Below are 16,686 nucleotides of genomic sequence, written 5' to 3'. Positions count from 1 at the left end.
ATCTATAAATCCAAAACAATCTCTATCAAAATTCCAATGGCATTTTTCACAGAGATAGAACAAACAATCCTAAAATTTGTGGAACTATAGAAGACCCAAAATAGCCAAAGCAATAATGAGAAAGAACAAAACTGGAGTCATCACACTTCCTGATTTCAAACTATATTACAAAGCTACAGTAATTAAAACATATGGTACTGGCATAAAAATAGACACATAGATCAATAGAATAGAATAAAGAGACCAGAATTAAACCCCCACATGCATGGTAAACTAATATTTAATAAGGGAGCCAAGAATATCCAATGTGGAAAAGACAGTGTCTTCAAAAAATGGTGCTGGGAAAATTGGATAACCACATACAGAAATGTGAAATTGGACCCCTATCTTACACCACTCAGAAAAATTGGCTTGGAATGGATTAAAGACTTAAACATAAATTTAAAACCATAAAACTTCTAGATAACATAGGGAAGAATCTCATGATATTGGTCTTGGCAATTTTTTTTTTTTGATATGACACCAAAAGCACAGGCAATAAAAGAAAAATAAACAAGTAAGACTAGATCAAACTTAAAAGTTTCTGCATTGCAAAAAAATAATCAAGATGAAAAGGCAACCTACGGATGGAAGAAAGTATTTGCCAATTATGTATCAAAAAGTAAGCTATCAAAAAGTAAATTATGTATCAAATTATGCAAACATCCAAAATTTTTCAAGAACTCATACAACTTAATAAAAAACAAAATTCTAACTGAAGAATGGGCAGAGAAACTACACAGATATTTTTTTTCCAAATAAGACATCCAAAACGTCAACAGGTACATGAAAAAGTACTCAACATCACTAATCATCAGGAAAATACAAATCAAAACCACAGTGAGGTATTACCTTACACCTGTCAGAATAGTGGTCATCAAGAAGGCTAGAATCAACAAGTATTGGTGAGGAAGTGGAGAAAAGGGAACCCTTGTACAGTTGGTGGGATTATAGAATTTGTTCAGCCACTATAGAGAATAGTATGGTAATTCCTCAAAAAAATTAAAAATAGAAATAGCATATGATCCAGTAATCCCACTTCTGGGTATATATCAAAAGGAAATGAAAACAGGTTATTGAATAAATATATGTAGTTTATTGTAGTATTATTCAAAATAGCAATATGAAAACATGTGTACATCAATGGACAAGTGGATTAAGAAGATGTGGTGTATACACAATGGAATACTATTCAACCAGGAGAAAAAAGGAAATTCTGCCATTTGCTACAACGGAGATGGACCTTGAAGACATTATGCTGTGTGAGATAAGTCAGACAGAGAAAAACAAATACTGTATGGTATCTCTTATACATGAAATCTTTAAAAAAAAAACTGAACTTGAAAACACAGAGAGTGGATTGATGGTTATGAGGGGCTGGGAGTGGGGAAATGGGAGAAATATTGCTTAAGGGTACATATTTGCAACTGATAAATAAGTAAGACCTGGAGATCTAATACACAGACTGTGACTGTGTATTAGATCTAACACACAGTACAGTGACAAAACTGTATTATAAACATTGAAATTTCTAAGAGACTAGATTTTAATTGTTCCCACCACTAGAAGAAATAACAGTTATGTGGCATGATAGAGGTATTACCTAATGCTACAGTGGCAATCTTATTGAGATATAAATTTATCAAGTCAATATGTTGTACACCTTAAACTTACACCATGTTATATGTCAATTATATCTTAATAAAATATTTTTTAATAAAATAAAGTAAAGGAACAGAAAAAGCATGATGCCCACAATAACAATAAGAGAGCTGGAGTGTCCATATTAATATAAGAATATAAACTAACATTATTACTTGAGCTAAAGAGGGATATTTCATAATGACTAAGGATTAATTCATCAGGAAAATATAATTACTGCAAACATATCTGTACCTAACAAAGGAGCCCCATACTACATGAAGCAAAAATTAACAAAAATGAATAAAAAATGGAAAATTCAACAATAATAGTTGGAGATTTCAGTGATCCATTCTAAGTAATGGACAGCAAAATGAGACAGAATATCAAAAAGGATATAGAAGACATAAACAGAACTATAAGGTAGACGTAACTGATATTTTTAGAATCTAACCAATAACAACAGAATATAAATTCTTCTCAAATGTACATAAAACTTTCTCAAAATAAATGATATGGTAAAGCAACAAAACAAGTCTCTGGAAATTTAAAAGGATTTATATCATACAATTTATGTCCTCAAACCACACTGGAATTAAATTAGAAATCTACAACAGAAGAAAATTTAATTCAAATTGAAATTGAAATTTTTTAATTGAAAATTAATTTAAATTTTGGAAATCCTTTAAAAAGGAACAGACAGAGATGGGGGGAGGGAGAAAGAGAAGCAAAAAGAAGAGAAGGAGAAGTAGAAGAAGAAGATAAAAGGGAGGGAGGGAGAAGATCCAGATTAGAAAGAAACAGATAAAACTGTGTTGATTCACAGATTACATAAATTTATATGTAGAAAACCCTAAGAATTTTACAGACACAGGCACAGACACACACAGACCCAGAGTCCTAGGTCTCTGCTCAGCGGGGAGTCTGCTTCTCCCTCCCCATGCTCTTGTGCTCTCGCTTGCTTGCTCTCTTTCTCTCCCTCTCAAATAAATAAATAAAATCTTTATAAAAAAAAGATAATAGGATGAATCCTTGTGGTGAAGTAACTGTTCTTTATCTTGCCTATGGTGGTAGTCATATGAACCTATGCCTGTGGTAAAATTGCATAGAACTAAATTCACACACACACACACACACACACACACACACACAAATGAATCCATGTATGACTGTGGAACTCTGAGTAAGATGGGTAGATTGTATCATGTCAATTTTGTGGTTGTGATCGTGAACTATAGTTACGCAAGATGTTATCATTGGGAAATACTGAGTAAAGTGTAAACAGGACCTGTCTGTATTAGCTCCTACAATTATATGTGAATCTCTAATTATCTTGAAAAAAAGTTTAATAAATGGGGCAAAAGATTTGAATAGACATTTCATCAAAGAAGGTATATAAATGAAAAACAAGCACATGAAAAGATGTTCAACATCATTAGTCATTAGAGAAATATAAAATAAACCTACAATGTGATAACACTTCATTCCCACAAGAATAGCTCTAATCAAAAAGAAAATAACAGATGTTGGAGAGAATGTGGAGAAAATGGAACTCTCATACCTTGCTAGTGGGAATGCAAATTGATTGATCCACCTTGAAAAATAGTTTGGCAGTTATCTTAAAATCAACATTCTTACCATATGACCCAGTAATTCCACTCATAAGGTATCCACCCTTGAGAAATTAAAACCTATGTTCACACAAGGACATGTATGTGAATTTTCATAGCATTATTTTCATAATATCCAAAATGTGGAAGCAACCCAAATATCATCAATTGGTGAATGGATAAACAAAATGTGATATATCTTTACAATGGCATAATATTTATCAATTAAAAGGAATGAAGTACTTATACAAGATACACCATGGATAAACCTCAAAAATATTATCCTAAGCAAAAGAAACTAGATACAAAAGACCACGTATTGTATAATCCAATTTATTTGAAATGTCCAGAAAAGAAATCTATAGAGACAGAAAGTAGATTAATTATTGCCTGGGGCTAAGGGTCAGAATGGGGAATGACTGAAAATGAGATAGTGATTTCTTTTGGGTGTGACAGAAATGTTCTAAAATTAGTTTGTAGTGATAGGTGCACAATTCTGTAAATTTACTAAAATCACTGAATTGTACACTTAGAGAGAGAGGAAAGGAAGGAAAGAAGGGAGGGAGGGAGGATTCTTTTAAAAGTTACATTTCTTTTCAGCTGTTCTAAGATTGAACAGATGGTTAAACCTGCAACCCCTTGCCTCAGGTCCCCATCCATCAGACAGGGTAATTACCCCCATGCCCTGCTTAGCTCATTAGACAGAAAGTTATATGGCCTGCTTTCTTCTGCACCCACTCCTAGCCTTAGTATTCTTGATGGTTGCTAAACTATCATTTAAAAATCACGGCTCAGTCGTTAAGCGTCTGCCTTCTTCGGCTCAGGTCATGATCCCAGGGTCCTGGGATCAAGCCCCACATCGGGCTCCCTGCTCAGAGGGAAGCCTGCTTCTCCCTCTCCCATTCCCCCTGCTTGTGTTCCCTCTCTCGCTCTGTCTCTCTCTGTCAAATAAATAAATAAAATCTTTAAAAAAAAATAAAAATCATGTCACTCCTTGTGTTTACTGACAAGAGGTGTTTTTCTTGGTTTGCCCAATTCCAAATTCTCCTATGGATCAGCAAAAAAAATTACTTTTGGAATTATACATGCATTTTCAGCACAGTGTATATGCAAGAAAGCAGACCATACTTGTGAGTTTCTCCAAGCAATAGCATTGCTTTGTTCTTTTTTTGACATCTGACTAAATGTCAGAGACCACTCTCCATTTTGGCAGTATAATTTGCCCCTCCCTCTCCTCCTCACCCATCCTCCACAGCCATCATTTCTCCACTTTTACCATAGTTCCAGTATCTCACTTGCGCTTATCACAAAGTTCACCCTTTATACTCCTTTCCCTTTATCTCCTTCAAATATCCCTTCTTAGCCTAATCCTGACTGGTGAAAAGGCGAAACTACCATTTAAGTAGTAATCAGCAAAATACTTCCCTCTAGTCAGTGACTTAGTGGACTTTTATGGATAATATAACATGTGGAAGATTTTTAGTATTGCCTATGACTTTTTTGCTTTTTGAAAGGGAAGAACTGGTGTGAAATATTGATTTGATCTTAAGTCTAAGGTATTTCATTCCGATAAATGACATATGACATGTTTTTATTAATATCCAAGAAAAGCAGATATATTGTATCTGTCTTATCAGAAGGCTCTTGTAAAATATTTTTAGACTAGTAAATTTCTCTATACTATAAAAACTAAATTTTGTTGCTTATTGATAGTGTTGCAACATATTTTTTATTAACATATAATGTATTATTTGTTTCACGGGTACAGATCTGTGATTCATCAGTCTTAACACAATTCACAGCGTTCACCATAGCACTATTTTTAAAGTTTCTAAATAAATAAGGTATTGAGTACAAAACATTTTTTCACCTTAATAACACAAACTTATTGATAATAATAATGGTTTGAACAGTGCCACTTACAAAACTAATTTCTTCTTCCCTCATGCATCCTCAATGCTTTGTTTATATTGCTGTACTGCTAGCATAATACTCATATTAAATTAAAGTTCAGTTATGGGGTGCCTGGGTGACTCAGTCGGTTAAGGGACTGACTCTTGGTTTCGGCTCAGGTCATGATCTCATGGGTCATGGGATCGAGCCCCATGCCAGCTCCATACTTAACTTGGAGTCTGCTTGAAGATTCTTTCCCTCTGCCCCTCCCCCTGCTCTCTCTCTCTCTCTCTCTCTAATAAATGAATAAATATTTAGAAAAATAAAGCGCAGTTATATCTGTTTCCTCAGTCTCACCATCGAATTGGGGTGGAGCTGTAGTGTAGCATAAAGAGCAGTGAAGCTGATATTAAAATACCTGGATTACAGGATTTGTTTTATTAATTAGCAGCTACATGACTTTACTGTCTTAATGATCCCTGAATTATGACAAGGATTTCTGTGCTGCTGCTAAGTATTAGTTTGACACATGGATTGGAAACTCAAAATATGTGATCTCTACAACATTTTAGTTGGTGTGAAGAAGATAGGAAAAAATATTTGAAATGGAAAATTTTGGACAAAATCTTACCACAGACCTTAATAAATTACTTAAACTTCCTGAGATTCAGTTTTGCCAGCTATAAAATAGATATGATGATGCTTACCTCACAGGATTGTTTAAGGGTTAACTGAGATACTGTACATGAAAGAGACTAGATCAGTGTCTGGAAGATGGATGATATTAATTAATCATTCCTTAGGTTGGAATACTCCCTCCACCCCCTCCATGCCCTTCTCCCCTGTAAAAAAAAAAAAAAAAAAAAAAACCTCCAAACTTCAAACATCTTTCAAGAAACAGCCCAAAGGCACCACTCTACAAAACCTTTCCAAACAACTTCAGGCAGTGTAGCCCTTTGGTTAAGAGTACCGGGCTTTTGAAATCAGAAGAGATTCCCAAGTTTAAAACCAGGTCTGCCATTTAGTAACTCCATGACCTTGGGCACGTTACTTATCTTCCGTGCATCTAGGTCTCCCATCTGTAAAGCGAGATCATTCTGGTACACATCCCATGCAGTTGTGAAGTATTAAATGGGATATACACAAAGAGTGCTTAGCACAGTCCCAGACATTAAGTCTTTTATTAAGTATTACAGTAGGAGAAGTAGTAATAGAAAGTTTCCTCTTCAGTAAAATGTTAATAAAAATGCCTCCCAGGGTGGCAAAATTCTGATGCAAAAGTCTTTTAAACTGTAATGCTGAACAAACAAACGCAAGGGATTGGTATATACCTTGTGATATCTGGGGCAAAGTTCTAACCTCATGTTATAGAATATGCATTCCCCGCACTGCGTGGGGGTGTGTGGTCAATAATACCCACGACTAATTAATAGGAAATAAAGCCAGAAGATATGTCCCCCGGCCCCAAGCAGCTCAAACCCAAAGAGCAGTATTAAACACAGAACCCGCAGACCGGGTCTCGATAATTCCCTGGAGTTCACCTCTAACGCCCCCCTGCCTTTAGAGCCGCGCAAGCGTAGACTGATTTTGCTCCTCTCTCCCTCGTGCCCCCGCCTCCAACCCCCCTCCCCCGTCTGCCCCAACACGCAGGCGCATCTCTTCAAATCCTGTCCCTACCCGGGTCCTCTTTCTCTTCACTTCGTTCCCCCTCCTCTTCCAGCACCTCGGCAGGTTCAAACTCTTCTCCGTGAGGGTGGCGGCGATCGAGAGGTCACGTGATGAGCATCCTGCTGCCCAACATGGCGGAGTTCGACACCATCTCGGAACTGGAGGAGGAGGAAGAAGAAGCGGCAACGTCGTCGTCGTCGCCGTCGTCGTCGTCGTCGGTATCGGGGCCCGACGACGACGAGGAAGATGAGGAGGACGAGGAAGAAGAGGAGGATGAGGAAGAAGAAGAGGAGGAGGAAGAGACGCCGCCCCCGCCTCGGGTAGTGAGTGAGGAGCATCTGCGGAGATATGCCCCCGATCCTGTATTGGTGCGGGGCGCCGGCCACATCACTGTGTAAGCAAGAGGGGGCCATGGGGTTTGAAAACGCTGAGATTTGTCGACAGAGGAATGAGAAGGTGGTCGAGGGGCCTGTGGGGTGGGGGAGGGCTGACTGAGGCATGCAGTTAGAAAAGGACACCTGGTCTAAATGGAGAAACCGAGGGAGATAGGTGTAAAGGAAGTGAGGAGAATGCAAATGTGATGCACCAACATCAAGTAAAGAGTGCGTATAGGACAGGGAGGTTAGAGGTTTGAGAGCCAGAGGGATTGGAGTAGAGGTGAGTCTCCTTGCTTCTGTGTATGCTTTAAACTGCAGGATGTACCAGAGGATTCTTTGCTGCTAAGACTGGTGTGTAGTGGAACACAGTGACTGCTGTGACATGTGACAAGACCTAGGCTTGGATTCTCCAAAACAGAAACATGATATGTTTTGTGAATAATATTATAGAATACCCACCCACCCACATATTCATTCATCCATTCTTCTTATCTAATGCTTATATGAATGAATATAATAATCCTTTCCATGTTTTGATAACTCATTCTGACATTCATTAAATATCACACAATTAGAAGTTCAGATTAAGAGGCAGTTGTGAGAAGTAAGGGAGCAATAGATTGAGAGTGAGGGCTCTTGGAAGTTGGTCCCAGCTTTGCTTCTTACTGGCCCTGTGACCTTGCTCAGGTTACTTCCTATTTCTGGGCCTTAATTTCTCCATCTGTAAAAATGAGGGGTGTGGGGTAGATGGTTTCCAAAGCCTTTCAGCTCTGAGATAAGTTAAGATACCTATAGGAGATTTTGTATGCCCAAACAGTAAATATGCAGACATGAAATACTTATGGAAATTATTCCCCCAGGAGCTGAGGTTGATTTTTTTTGAAAACCTATGCAGAGTGACTTTTTTAAAAAATTGAAATATCGGATCATATTTGAGAAAATAAAAGGAGGAGAGACCTCATAGCATAGTAGTTGCAAAGCAAAAGAAAATTTTAATGGCTCTCTGGCCTTTGAAAAGTGCCTTTTCTTTTTTATGTGCTTGGGCTGTAAATGCTTGGAAGTTTGAGTGTGTGTCGTGTTCATCCTCTTAACTATGCTGTCTTTTCCTGCATTTTCATATCACTGCCTCTAATTTTGATAATAGCTCACCTAGTCCCTTTGACTTTCAATTGAGTTCAAATTATCAGAAATCATGTATTTATAATACGCAACACCTCCCCCCATCATGTTAGCTTTTAATTTTAACATGTTAAATATTTTGATTGTAATATACTTTTGTGATCTTTGCGTAAAATATATTAAGGAAGATTTTGAAATTGTGGAAGAGTTTGGGAAGATTTTTAGACCTGCTTTTTGGTTAGGGAATTATTTTAATACAATTTTTCTTGGCCCAAGAATTTTGCAGCTAGCCTACAATGATCAGATGCCAGCTTACTGCGCTGTTTTACTTTTATTCCTTTCATCACTAGGGCGACAATTTATTACTCAAACTAATTATGATTCTGGCACCAAAGGTTACTTTCATGCAGATTATTTCACAGAAAAAGGTTTTTTGTTCCAGTCTATAACTTTATATTCCCAACATTCCTCCCCCTCCTTATTTTCTAACATTCAGAAAACAGAGGAGGAGCAAGGAAACAGAATTTAAGTTACCAGAAACTTATTTGTGGTTCCATTCTACTCTTCACACAATCATGGTGAAGTACTTATCAACCTATTTTCAATTAAAAGCAAAGCACTGACACTTGCCATATCCAGGGCCTTGTGATAGGTATAATGTCCCTCCCAGCTTAAAAATTCTGGAATTAGGAGTACAAAGTAGTGGTGCTGGAAGTAACTGTCAGTATTAATTGAAGCCAAAACCTGAAAAGCAGCAAACCAGTACTTGAACCGCTAATCAACGTATATTGTTTGGAAAAATTATTTAGTTGTATTGTACACATTCTCTCAACTGAAAAGCACATTTGATCTTAAATGTCTGAGATCTGAAAAATAAATTAAATGTTTAAGAGAAAGTTTTACTGAATCTGAGAAACTGGCCTTTCTATGGTAGTGAAACTTTCCCCTCTATCAGGTAAAGTATGATCCTTATGAAACAGTTAATCTAATTCTGAAACATTAAAATAATCAGCTTCTGTTAAATTTTTTTCTGGCATGTGAGTGTTAGAGTTGTCCTATCTGAATGAAATATTTCTTACTCTCTCCTACCTATTATTTTTTCCATTCTCTGTGCAGTTGTCTATTCTATAGAGGACTTTGTTTCTTTTCAAAGTTTAAAATTTGAGAACCATTGCTTCAAACTCAGTATTTCTTAAGCCATCATTTTCCCTCCCCACATTGGCTGTGCATTCCAGTTGCCTCATTTCTGATCATGATCCCACCACTCTAATCTTCTGGGGTAGTATTTCAAATCCTTGAGTCATTTTAACTCTTCCTTTTCCTTGACTTGTCTAGTGCCACTCTGTCCCAGAATTATGTCCTCATATATTTGAAATGTCTGTTGGATTTTTCATTTCCTCCATTTCTACTGGCACCACTCTAGTTTAGGTTGCCATCAACTCCTGCTTGGATTATTGCAACAGTCTGCCACCTCTCTCCACCCCAATACATTCCGCATGCTTGTGCCAAACTAATTTTCTTAAAACACAGTTTAATCATGTTGCTTTCCTGCTGAAAAACCTGCACTAGATCTTAATTAGATCTGAATTCTTATGCTCTCTTCTTCCAGCCTCAGAGGTCAAGGAGTTCCTTCACTTGTCCAAAGCTTACCACTTCACTTGTGCCTTCTGTACCCTTCTCTTCCAGCCTCCTCCCAAATCTTGCTCCATCAGGCAGCCCCATCCCTCTAATATTACCTCTCTCTGCATCAGCCTATAAACATATTCAGAGTTTTTCTCTTTCTTTAAAAACAAAATAAAACAAAGCTTTCCTAGGCCTATGTTCCCCTTTAGCTACTGTCTTGTCTTTCTTCCTTCCCTCTCCAGATTTCTTAAGAATAGCTACATTCACCATATCTATTTCCTTTTCACCCCTCTGTAACCTGGATTCTGCCATCATGACCACAGCCTAAGGGGCGGGGAAGAACTAGCCTTGTTAAGATCACCATGACCCTCTTGTTGCTACATTAGTGGGCATTTTTCATTCCCTGTCTTTCTGGTCCTCTCTGCTGTATATGACACTTATAATGACTCCCTCTTTTTTGGAGGCTTCTATTCTAGGGGTCACAAACACACAAGCCTTCAGAGGTAATAGAGGTCACAGAAAATGGTGCACCATGAGTAATGATGGGGTCTTAGTTGAACTGGAAGGTGGTATATGTTTTGCCTAAAGGCATTCAAATTCTGATTTTGTAAAATCATTTTGCCAGTCAAACAAACCTAGGAATTCCTTGGCCACTTCACTCTCCTGGGTCTCCTTGTATTTTTCTGGTGATTCTTCAACTCTCTCATTCGTGGGCTTCTCTTACTCTCTTGACCCTTGAATACCAGTGGTCTCTGAGGTTTTGTTCTCAACCTGCTACTCTTCTCATTCCCTATTCTGCCTAGATGATCTCATCTAGATTCTCATGGTTTCAATTATCTGACATCTCCCAAATATTTATCTCTGTACCACATTTTGCTTAGACTTTCACCTGGGCTTCCTCACCTGACAGCCCACCGTCATCCTAAGTTCAGCATATTCAAAACAGAATTTATCTACCCCTCACCCCCTTACACCTCCATCCCAACCCCTCAGAAAAATCCCTCCTATTTCTGTGTTTTCCATCTCAGTTAAATATATCTCCACCTATCTCATTGTTGATCTTTGGTTCCTCTTTCTCACTTACACTTAGCAGCAAGTGTTAATAATATATGACCTAAAAATTTATTCTTTTCCTCCCTACCAGCACTTCCCTGATTCAGGCCCGTTTCACCACCCTAACCAATCATCTTGCCTTCATCCTTGTCACCTTCACATCCATTCCCCAGCTTGCTGCTAGATTGAGATGCCACTTTACTGCCTAAGACTATTCTGTGATTTTCCCTTAACCCACAGGATAGAATCTAAGCTCCATAACGTGGTATATAGAACTGGACCCTGCCTGTCTATCAGCGTAATCTGCTGACATTTCCCTTTATGGCTTATATTTTCCTGTTCATAGCATGCTCTTTCTTATCTCTTTGCCTCTGCTCAAGGTGGGACCTCCATCTAGAATTCCAGTATCCACTGCCCTTGCCCCGGCTCTCCATATGTCACCACCTCCTGCAAGTCTTCTCTGCCCCCACTAAATTGTAAGCTGCAATTGCAGGAACAATTTTTAGTTCCCTCTGAATCGTCATGGCCTAGCACACTACTTGCCATGAAGTAGACAATCAATAAAAGTGAGTTGAAGGAATATTGGTTCACTTTAGTAACACTCAATATTCCTACCATAATGTATGCTATATTTTAGGCCCTCAACAAATACTAGTTTCTTGAGTCATGCTGTGGAGAGTACTTCTGATTCTGAGCAAAGATCTATATGGGTATAGTAATATCACCAGTCCCAGTGATGGGGGTTATGGCATGGCCTTACCTCTGAAATCTTTGTTAAGGCATCAGAATACCCCTGTGTATTTGTATCATCTTAACATATTGGCTTTCTAGTTACTTTTAAAAGATACTAATCTTTTAACATGGAATTAATTATAATTTTTTAAGAAGTAGAATGAGATAACCCCACTAATTGTAATTCTAATTCTAAGATGATGAAGATGAATGGATATTTGGGGATTTTTTTCCAAATTAAAAAAATATATGACAAAATTAACTCCACAGATTTGAGTTTATAGAAACAGACATAATGAAATGCCTCTTGGAAATATTAAGTGTTTTAGAAATACTATACATCTGAGTGATATAACTTAGTATCTACCACTTTTCTTCTTGATATTTCTAGGGTAAGTATTTGGATCCAATGTATTGATAAACAAGGATAATTGTATCTCCTGAGATCTTTTATTTATAGGCATTATCACACTCTTTATAGTACTTAAAACATACAAGGGCACCTGGGTGGCTCAGTCAGTTAAGCATCGGCCTTTGGCTAAGGTCATGATCCTGGGGTCCTGGGATCAAGCCCCACATCTGGCTCCTTGCTCAGCAGGGAGTCTGCTTCTCCCTCTCCTTCTGCCCCTTCACCCCGCCCTGCCCCTGCTCGTGCACACATTCTCTCTCTCTCAAATAAATAAATAAAATCTTTTTAAAAACCAACATATAGATATGTACCCTTGATAGTAGATCTGTATAGAAGTTAGTAGAGATGATAGGTTACCAATTCTTATAAAATTGTCTCACTAAAATTAATCTATAAGAGCTAAAGTTATTCCATATAGAACTGAAAAAGATGGCCAAATTTGCCAAGCAGTGCATTTCTCCAAAAACTTGGACAGCGATTATTATACTTAGACTACAATTATTGATACTTCTCAAGTCAGTTAATGGAATGCCTTTTCTATAAACAGTTGTCTTTGAGGAATTATAGTGATGCATTGTTAATATGTGTTTGTATAAGGTAAATATTTTATAAGATTTTAGAATACTGAAGCTATGGTAACTTGCCATTTTACAGTATGGCAAGACATGATTATTTTCATATAAAATATTAAAGAGATTTAACTATAATGTTTTTGAAAAAATGTTTGAATTTTATGGCATAGACTTTTCTTTTTCATGATATAGTAAATAAAGTTCAATGTATACACTTCAGAATTGTTACTATAAATACATAGTTTTCTAGTGAAATCATGTTTCTTGTTGGCAGAATTTTATTTGTTTGATCTGTTTTCTTAAACAACCTGAACACATAAAGTTTAATTTGTATAGGTTTTCAAAGGCTGGTGTGTAGCCATTTCCAAAAGGATTAAAAACAGTGAGGGGTGTGGGAGAGAGAGAGGAGGGAAGAGCAACTAAGAGGACCCATTCTTCTTTGCCTCAGTTTCCTTTACTCCAAAGAATCATCCAAGAGATTAAAAATTTTAAGTACTGAAGACACTTGACAGATAAAATACAGTCATTAGGAACCACCAGCTAGCACAGCTTCAAACACATAATAGGCTCTATATTTAATGAAGCTAATAAAATGGACAGTATGAGAAGTTCCCAAGTGCCCATTTGTCTAATGCTGAAAAACCCCACATCTTGGCTAATGCCTATCACTAATCAGTAATGGGTAGATGATCTTGTCTAACCTCTGTGGACTCAGTTCTTAATAGTTTGTTTATGAAACAGAGCTGAGGTGTTTATTCAGCAGCAGCCATTTCAACATTTTCCTAGTAGCTATCAAGAGAAATGTTATGCCTAAGGTTATTTGAGTTAAGTATTCTTTTTAAGTGCTGAGTCTCTAATGAAGAAAGATAGAAGAAATCCCTGGTAGGCAAGAATAGGATTGCTACTGCCTTTTAGCCAAAATTTTGAGACTGTATCAAGCCTAATTTGCCTATATTTATACCTTTAGAAATATATATATATTTATGCTCCTTTAGAGCATAAATATATATATGTTCTGTAGGAGTATTTAAAATATATATATGCTCTAAAGGAGTATTTTAAAAAGTAAAATAAAATAAAAATATTTTATTAACTATCGAATTGTATAGTACAGATTAGAAGCAGCTGTGAGCATTCAGAGAAAGGGGAAATCCATAAAAGCTTGAACATTCAAGGTATTACAGCAGGGGTTGGTACTTGACTTGAGCCTTGAAGGTTGCATAGGATTTAACCTAGGGAGGGGAAGCAAGAGGAACCACCTGAGCAAAGACAACAGCCAATACGGCAGTTGCAGTGGAAGGGAAGGAATCATTATGAGAATGATTTCAAAGGAACAAATAACAGGATTTGGAGCCACCTCAGAGCAAGCAAGGTGCAAAAAAATAGGAGCAGGAAGGTGCAAAACCAATATCAAGGTCTAGGTTAAAGAGAGTCAATGTGTCATTGATAGAGATGAAAAATTTGAAAGGGGGGCTAGTTTCCCATAAAAAGATAACATTTAATTTTAGACATGTTTTACTTGAGGTGGTATATTGTTTTCAGCATTTATCTAAATCAAAATTTTTAGTATGCAATTAGAGACCAAAGAATGTTGGAAAATGTAGAACTAGAGATATAGATTTGATGGTCATCAGCATAGAAGTGATATCAAAGCTACTAAACATAGATGGACAGTTAAAGTTCACTTAGAAAGACAAGCAGATGACTAAAAGCTAAACTTTTGGAAAAGGCAAGAATGTTAGAGGAGAGTGAAAGGATAGGAGAGTGTTAGGGAGTGATCAACAGTGTGACAAAGCTGCAAAGTAAAGGGAAAAAGTTCTAGGAAGAGAACATAAAATTGGCAATAAATAAAACATGATGAACTTGTCTTTCTGAATAAATTTACTCAGTGAGAGATTATTTTCACTAAAGTGACAGCATCATAAGGGAAATTCTAAACCGTTAAGAAAGGAGGGAATATTAAGGAAATGGAAACAGGAAAGTTCACTTGCTCAGTGGTAAATGCAAAGAGAATAGCAAAGCTCAGAATTTTTAAAATAATAAAAATATTCCATATATCTTGAAAGATACACCTGTCTATATCCTCTACATATTTGATACCTAGTAAAAGAAGGGCAGCTTGGAAAATCTATAATGGCAGCAATCTCTAATGGAGGTAAGAACATGGTTTTTTTATTGACATATAATTATCATACAATGTTATATTAGTTTCAGGTGTATAATACAGTGCTCAACAATTCTATACATTCTCATACCTCATCAAGATAAGTGTACTCTTAATCCCCTTTATTCATTTTACCTACCCCCCACCCACCTCCCCTCTGGCAACCACCAGTTTATTCTCTGTATTTAGCAGTCTATTTTTGGTTTGTCTCCATTTTCCTTTGTTTGTTCATTTGTGATGTTTCTTAAATTCCACATATGAGTGAAATCATGTTATTTGTCTTTCTCTGGCTGACTTATTTCACTTAGCATTATACCCTCTAGGTCCAATCCATGTTGTTGCAAATGACAAGATTTCATTCTTTCTTACGGCTGAGTAATATTCCGGTGTGTGTGTGTGTGTGTGTGTGTGTGAGAGAGAGAGAGAGAGAGAGAGAGAGAAAGAGAGAGATCTTTCTTAGCCATTCACTTATTGCTGGATACTTGGGTTGTTTCCATCTCTTGGTTCTTATAAATAATTCTACAATAAACATGGAGTGTATATATCTTTTCAAATTAGTGGTTTTGTTTTCTTTGGTTAAATACACAGTAGTGGAATTACTGGATCATATGGTAATTCTATTTTTAATTTTGTGAGGAACCTCCACACTGTTTTCCACAATGGCTGCCACCAGTCTGCATTCCCACCAACAGTGCATGAAGGTTCCTTTTTCTCCACATCCTCGCCAACACTTGTTATTTCTTGTCACTTTGATTTTAGCCATTCTGACAAGGGTAAAGTAATATTTCATTGTAGTTTAATTTGCATTTCCCTGGAGATTAGTGATGTTGACCATCTTTTCATGTGTCTGTTGGCCATCTGTATGTCTTCTTGGGAAAAATGTCTGTTCAGGTCTTCTGCCCATTTTTAATCAGATTTGTTTTCCTGGTGTTGAATTGTATTTCTTTACATATTTTGGATATTAACCCTTCATTGGATGTATCATTTGAAAATATCTTCTCCCATTCATTAGGTTGCCTTTTAATTTTGTTGATGATTTCCTTCACTGTGCAAAAGCTTTTTATTTGTGTAGTCCCAGTAGTTCAATTTTGCTTTTGCTTTTGTTTCCATTACCAGAAGAGACATATCTAGAAAAATGTTTCTATGACCAGTGTCAAAGAAAATTACTGCCAGTGTTTTCTCCCAGGAAGTTTATGGTTTTGCGTCTCACATTTAGGTCTTTAATCCATTTTGAGTTTGTTTTTGATCTGGTGTAAGAAAATGGTCCAATTTCATTCTTTTGCATGTAGCTCTCCAGTTTTCCCAGCACCATTTGTTGAAGAGTCTTTTTCCCATTGTATATTCCTGCCTCTTTTGTTGGAGATTAATTGACCATAAAATCATGGGTTTATTTCTGGGCTCTTATTCTTTACCATTGATCTATGTGTCTATTTTTATGTCAGTAACATACCATTTTGATTACTACAACTTTGTAGTATATCTTGAAATCTGGGATTGTGATGACTCCAGTTTTGTTCTTCTTTTTCTTTTTTCTTCTTTTTTTTCAGGGTCTTTTGTGGTTCCATACAAATCTTAAAATTATTTGTTCTAGTTCTGTGAAAAAATGTTACTGGTATTTTAATAGGGATTGCATTAAATCTGTAGATTGTTTTGGGTAGCATGGATATTCTAACCATATTGGTTCTTCCAAGCTGTGAGTATGAAATATATTTCCATTTGTTTATGACCTCTTCAAATTTCTTTCAGCAGTGTATCAGTTCTCTGAGTATGGGTCATTCACCTCCTG

The 16,686-nt window shown here is 36.8% G+C and overlaps 2 protein-coding genes across 2 annotated transcripts in view; one reads left to right on the top strand and one right to left on the bottom strand.

Annotated features, from left to right (window-relative positions):
* NAP1L2 (nucleosome assembly protein 1 like 2) overlaps positions 1-6,877 on the bottom strand; it is a 236,007-nt gene extending 229,130 nt beyond the window's left edge. The window contains exon 1 of the mRNA XM_078064739.1: positions 6,861-6,877. The gene's annotated coding sequence lies outside the window, so the exon portion shown is untranslated. The remainder of the gene's footprint in view (positions 1-6,860) is intronic.
* The window catches only part of CHIC1 (cysteine rich hydrophobic domain 1), a 63,513-nt gene continuing 53,680 nt past the window's right edge, over positions 6,854-16,686 (top strand). Inside the window, exon 1 of the mRNA XM_078064741.1 lies at positions 6,854-7,245. Within this exon, the coding sequence (XP_077920867.1) occupies positions 6,962-7,245 (284 nt within the window). The 5' untranslated portion in view covers positions 6,854-6,961. The remainder of the gene's footprint in view (positions 7,246-16,686) is intronic.

This window comes from Halichoerus grypus, chromosome X (genome assembly GCF_964656455.1).
Source record: "Halichoerus grypus chromosome X, mHalGry1.hap1.1, whole genome shotgun sequence".
NCBI classification, from domain to species: domain Eukaryota; kingdom Metazoa; phylum Chordata; class Mammalia; order Carnivora; family Phocidae; genus Halichoerus; species Halichoerus grypus.
The sequence above is the reverse complement of the archived record's forward strand: the minus strand, read 5'-3'. Positions and strand labels throughout refer to the sequence as shown.